Raw genomic sequence first — 6,423 nt, 5'->3', positions numbered from 1 at the left:
AATCAGATCCATCTAGATTCTCTCAAGAATCGCGAAGAAATCATACGCAGCTTTGAACATAGGTTGTATAAAATGGACAAGAATGTTATGTAACGACTATAACGTGTTTCTTTTCATCTTTACTCAAACTGAGAACACACATATTTCTGCGTTCACATTTGTTTTTTTCTCCCCACCATTCGAAATCAAATGAAAGAAGAATGAACTGAACCATGAACCGCCGCACTGGTCGAAGCGTCCAGACCAGGAGATTTGCCTTTGAAGGCCAATCGCGGTCGGAGAAGTGGATGAAAGATGGCCCTGCCGCGTTCCCTCTTAGCCCGTTTGTTCTTGGCCGATTTTTCCTTCTTCGTGGTGCATCCACGCTCAGCGTTGGCTGGGCCTCTTGCAGCCGTCTCACATTGGCCTCATTCAGCCCGAACTGAACACAAGGTCCTTAAGCTGGTCGCAGGGTCTTGCAAACTGAGAGGCTTTTCTCACATGAGCCAGATCCAAGGTTTTGGTGGGAGCACCCCTGTTTCCATCACCACACCTTCATCACAAAGCAGATTCATTCTAAGTTTTACGGATGTACTTCGCGCACTGCAAAAAACTCGTCGCGCACTGCAGGGGGCGTCCACTCGACGTCCCGGCCACAGTGCGCGGTAGCTCAAAACGCTTCGCGCACTGCACATGAAAAGCTTGAAAATCCCCTTTTTTTTTCTGCCAGCTGGCAGAGGGGATTTTTCTTGCCCCTCCTCCATTTTCTTGGGGTATTTGGACCACTCAGCATGACGTAGAAAAAGGATGATAAAGAAATACAAAAACTAGGCAGAGCGCCTCCCCGGGGCGCACCCCCCGTGGATTTTCAACCTGCCAAAAGTCCATGGATCGGGTACACAGCCCCTCGAAAACAGAGTTTGAGGGGCAGAAGTACATACCCCATGACTTCGCCGTGCCGATGGCCGGCACAGGCTGGTCCCGGAGCGGAGTACAACATGCAAACTCCCCCGATGACCGGCCAGCACACAGGGGGAGTGCAAATCACCGGTCATCGAGTGGATTAAGCACTCCTGTCGATGACTGGAACGGTCCCGGTAATCAAGAGGGCTAAATGGTCATCTCAATGACCGGGAACGTTCCGGTCATCAAGAGGGCCAAATGATCCTCTCGATGACCGGAACCGTTCCAGTTATCGAGACTCAGAGCATTAAACCCTCTTCTCGATGAACGGGTCCATTCCGGTCATCGAGAGGAGGAAACACTCCTCCTCTCAACGACTGGAACAGACCCGGTCATCAAGAGGAGTCTTTAATCTTCTCTCAATGACCTGGGGAAGTAAAGAGCCGGTCATCAAGAGTGATCCTCCTCTCGATGGCCGGGTCTGTTCCGGTCATTTAGAGGAGTAAAGACTCCCCTCAATGACCGGAGGGAACCGTTCATCACTCCTCTCCTTGAACAGTTCGCTCCGGTCATTGAGGGAGTGCTTCTCCTCTCGGTGACTGGAGCAGACCCGTTCATCAAGCGGATTAAGTGTTGATGACCAGGTCTGCTCCGGTCACCAAGAGTTTCTCCTCTCGATGACCGGGACTGTTCCGGTTATCGAGAGGTTTGTTTACTCTTCTCGATGACCGGGACCGTTACGGCCATTGAGAGGTGTGTTTACTCCTCTCGATGACCGGGACCGTTCTGGTCATCAAGAGGTGTGTGTACTCCTCTTAAGGTTCCGATCCGGACCCCGCAGATCCGGTGGTATCCGGAGGCCCCGCAGACCGGATCCGGGTTCGGGAAGGGCCGCTGGGAATCCGGTATCCGGTCGGATATTTTAGTTCTCCCCATTGCAGACGTAGAGGCTGCAATGGGCTTTTTCAAAGGTTCTGACAAGGTTTCTTTGACACATGTTTGTATACCGAAGTGTAAGGAAGGTGTCACATTGCATTTTTATGATGATGAGGCTAAAGACCTCATCGGAATAGAGAAAGAAAACAATTCTATTTGAAATTTTCACTGTTGGAGATACTGATGACACCGTTGTCAATCCAGTTCTGTAAACAAATGATTGACTCGAGGGTTGTGGATTTCATTCGGTTTTGGCTGTAATCTTGAACATGTCGACCAACCGAGAACGCACGCTCGCAGGGGGTGCTGGAAGCCGAGGCTGCCAGGTATGTTTGAGCTATACTGGAAAGACTCGGAAACTTTTTCGAGTTCCATTTCCAATATTCTAGGGGCTCGCAAGCCTCTTCTTCACATTTGGATTCAAGGTATGACGTGATTTCTTCCTGAAGGCAAGTAATTTTGATCTTTTTCTTCTTAAATAGAGATGAGCTGATTGACAAGCTACTTTTGAGATCGTGCAACTTGTTTTTATTCATCGGCGAGTCTGTTTCCGCGTACGTTGAATTGTTACTGAAACATTCCGCTGCATCTTTGAACATAGTGATGATCTCCTCCTTGCTCATGTTGACGGCATCGAGTAGGCTATCGTTAAAAAGGTTGGTCTTGATGCAAGGATCAAGCAAGGTCAAGCAGAGGTAAACGGGCTTCTTCACCGCAAGATCGAAGTACTGTTTGATTTTCGCAATCATAATTTTTGAAGCTGGGATCAATTCCCAAGAATTATACGAGCAAGCCTGACATCAGGAATGGATACAATGTCAGTTGGATGGGTTAAAAGATAAAAATGGAACGTATCTTTACCTCCTGTAGCTTTTCCATAATCCATGTATAAACTGGAGCGGCTAGCATCATTGAAGGAAATTTACTTCGAGACATCAATTTGGTTGCTTTGGATAGGGGCTCCAGAAAGTCACAAAGTTGTCGTATCTTTTCCCATTCGCAGTCCGAAAGATCGTACTTGTCAGATAGCGAGTTCCTTTCACAGAATAATCGGATGGTCGCACGGATCCTATATGCTCGGTCAAGCATCTCAAAAGTAGAGTTCCATTGAGTAGACACATCGACCACCATGACAAGAGGTTCACCGTTCAAAGCTTTGCTGAGATCTTTGAATGCAGCAGCTTTTTGCGATGATTGTTTCAAGTATGTTGTTAGCTTGCTGATTCGAGAAATGAGGCTAGACATATCGACTTGAGGAGGCGGGTTGCTGAGAATACCAGCGAATGCGCAAGGAGTATCAGATTCGGAAGGTACCTTCTTGAAGAAGGCCTTGATGCCAGCTTTGGCTGCCAAGTTGATGACATGCGGCATACATCCGAGCAAGTAGTTTGTATAATCGAAATCAAAGAGATTGCTGAGTTCTTCTCCCATGGTCCCGTTATTTGACGCATTATCGGCCGTTATACAAAAGATTTTTCGTGATATTCCGTACGTTTTGAGGGCTTCAGTGAGATGAGAGGCTAGGTTTTTTCCAGAATGGGAACCATCAATGAGCTTTGTCGCCAATATGATTGATTTAAGCTCGTAGTTTTCAATCCAGTGAGCAGTGACTCCAAGTAGAGATTCATTGCTTGGTGAGGTCCAACCATTGCATGTCAAGCTAATTTTTGAGGGGACTTTCTGGAGTAAACTCTTGAGGGCTTGCTGACCATTCACAAACATTGTGAGAATGAAATTACTCAACGTATCAGCCGAGGGGAAAAGGTTTTTTGTCTCTGGGTTGCACAATTCGAGCATTTTTCGAAAATCCGGGTGTTTGACGGTTTGGTAAGAGATATGGCATCGGACCACGTATTGAGCAACAGAACATAGCAAGCTCTCTCGATTAAGCTTTTCCAATGCGACATTTTTATTTTTGTCGAGGAACCGGACTAGAGAGCCAACCTCACGTGCGTTGTTCTTCTTTATTCCGTGTTTTTTGAGCAAGTGATTACTCATACTTTTGGTGGATCCACGTTTGTCGGGGGTGATTTTTGCATGGCAGACTGCAGTACCGTTAGGAATAAGCGAGGCCTGACAGACATTCCATCTTTTCCCATCAATATCCTGAGGCTTGAAGTATTTCCATACCCAAGAGCTGGCTACTGATTGACCATCCTTTGTTGGCTTGTCATTATTCGGCTGGATTATTTTGACAACGCACACATCGTCGGAGTCGGACTCTGAAGAAGGACTGGAATTTTTGGAGCTGGAACGTTGTCGGCGTTGAGCGGGCATGATTTCAAATCCAAGGAGCTTGAGAGGCTTGTCGAAATGTACTTGGGCAGTCCACAAGAGTCCCCTCACTCCTGGGGGCTTTGGTTGTTGATTCCGGAAGGTATCCGGAAGTATCCGACCGGATTCCGGATACTACCAGGGTTTGGGTGCGGGATGGATGATATCCGGCTCCGAGGCACCGGATCAGAACCTTAACTCCTCTCGATGACCAGAACGGTCCCGTTCATGGAGAGGTGTGTTTACTTCTCTCGATGACCGGGACCGTTCCAGTCATCAAGAAGACTGCTTAATCCACTCGATGACCGGTGATTTGCACTCCCCCTGGGTGCTGGCCGGTCATCGGGGGAGTTTGCATGTTGTACTCCGCTCCGGGACCAGCCTGTGCCGGCCATCAGCACGGCGAAGTCATGGGGTATGTACTTCTGCCCCTCAAACTCTGTTTTCGAGGGGCTGTGTACCCAATTCATGGACTTTGGGCAGGTTGAAAATCCACGGGGGGGCTCCCCGGGGAGGCGCTCCGCTTAGTTTTTGTATTTCTTTATCATCCTTTTTCTACATCATGCTGAGGGGTCCAAATACCCCAGGAAAATGAAGGAGGGGCAAGAAAAATCCCCTCTGCCGGCTGGCAGAAAAAAAAGGGGATTTTCAAGCTTTTTCATTTGCAGTGCGCAAAGCGTTTTGAGCTACTGCGCACTGTGGCTGGGACGTCAAGTGGATGCCCCCTGCAGTGTGTGACAAGTTTTTCGCAGTGCGCAAAGTACATCCAAAGCTTTATTATGGTCTTGCAAGCGGGTCTGGGCACATGCCAAAGTTGGGCCAAAAAAAGGCCAAGCGCACATGGCCGATCCCAAACCCTGCTTGGCCAATTGTCAAGCCCGCCTGGCACATTCCCAACCCCCGCTTGGCACATCACAAAGCTTGTGGGGTTCGGGACAAAGCCTTGCTGGGCCAATGCCAAGCAAGGGTGCCACACCCGCCAAACTTGATGCACCCAAAAATGGGATTTGTCAAAGAGGGACTAAAATAAAGTAAGCCTTTGGTTCCATAAACCTGAGGCCTTTGGGAAGACGAGAGGGCAGCTGGCACTCCGGCTGGGCAAGCATCCACCACTGCGGGTCCTTGGGTTGAAGCCGACAGACCATGAGGCCAGGGTGTTGGGCTGCGTGGATAGTGAGGTTGGGTTGCGGACAGTCGCGTGAATCGGCGCAGGATGAGCGAGTCAAAGCTAGCGAAGCTGGACACACTGAGCTTGTTGCTTGCTCATGACGAGCACTCTTTCCTCTCCCCGGCAGTGCTGTTGTTACGAGTTGAGGTTGATCTTATTGGTGGCTGGATGTCAGGCGCGGTGATGCCAAGAGTACTTGTACTCCTCTAGCTACACCAGTGACTGTGCACGGTGCAATGGAGCGCGCAGCAAATGCGCGGTAAAAGTACGAAGTAACTGAGGGCAGTCACTTCTAATGAACCCAAAAAAAGGGGTTAACACAGGGGCCAGGGGCGCCTGGGGTGGTTTAGTGCCCTCCGCGGTTCTTACAGGGCCTGCGCACTAGATGCGCAGGGGTTGTTTTAATACCTGTGACGTCTGGGGCCCTTGGAAAGGGGGTAGTTGCGCGATTACTCGCACCCAGGAGATAGTTTGGGATAAAATCCCAATAGAAAAGGGAAAAAACGCAGACTTACTCTCAGCGAGGGTCTGCGGTAAAAAAGACTACCAATTCAAGTAAACCGAGGTCAAGGCAAGGTCCGGCTGGCGCACAGGTTGATTAGACGAGGGCAAGACGGCCAAAGCTTTGAAGTGGTTATAAATGTATCTGGGGGACCTTGAATCGCCCAAAGGCCCCCATTTATATGTTTGAGCTACAACCAGTAGGGTTGTAGCTCTGTTTAGTTATTCTTCCTTTGGCTCTTCGGCCGGAGGAGTAGAGCGTGGACAGGAGCGTTTGAGGATTCTAGGATCCACATCACTCCTGTCATTCATCTTTTGGAGATGACGGGTTCTCTCCCTTGATCTGAGGGAGGGTATTTGATTTTCTAGTCATTCTTGGACTGTTCATCTGCGGCCGGAGAGATTCAGTAGTTCATTTTACTGCTACACTCCTCCGGCCGTTTCACATCGGTCCTTCTGTTGTCGTGTCTCCTAGTTTGATCAAACTGGAGAATGTCTCGCAACCCGTTCTCTTACCTTGAGAGCGGGTTTCAACCAATTCATAACTGGTTCTCCGGCCGTTTTCGGCTGGAGTTCTACTATTCACCCCTCAACTTGGTTTAAGGTTTGAGGGGATATGTATTGCATAGTTTCTGGTGCGCAGCGCTTCTGCGCTGCAATTA

General features: G+C 49.1%; 1 protein-coding gene across 1 annotated transcript; it reads right to left on the bottom strand.

Annotated features, from left to right (window-relative positions):
• Nucleotides 1–1,970: 1,970 nt before the first annotated feature.
• On the bottom strand, nucleotides 1,971–4,095 carry PtA15_4A541 (uncharacterized protein; the record flags this gene model as incomplete). The annotated part of the gene is made up of 2 exons (XM_053168436.1): nucleotides 1,971–2,460; nucleotides 4,022–4,095. The coding sequence occupies 2 exons, from the start codon at nucleotides 4,093–4,095 to the stop codon at nucleotides 1,971–1,973; spliced, it is 564 nt and encodes a 187-aa protein (XP_053019645.1).
• Nucleotides 4,096–6,423: the final 2,328 nt, after the last annotated feature.

The sequence above is a fragment of the Puccinia triticina genome, chromosome 4A (genome assembly GCF_026914185.1).
Source record: "Puccinia triticina chromosome 4A, complete sequence".
Taxonomy (NCBI): domain Eukaryota; kingdom Fungi; phylum Basidiomycota; class Pucciniomycetes; order Pucciniales; family Pucciniaceae; genus Puccinia; species Puccinia triticina.
Note: the sequence above shows the minus strand (reverse complement) of the source record. Positions and strands in the feature narration are given on the sequence as shown.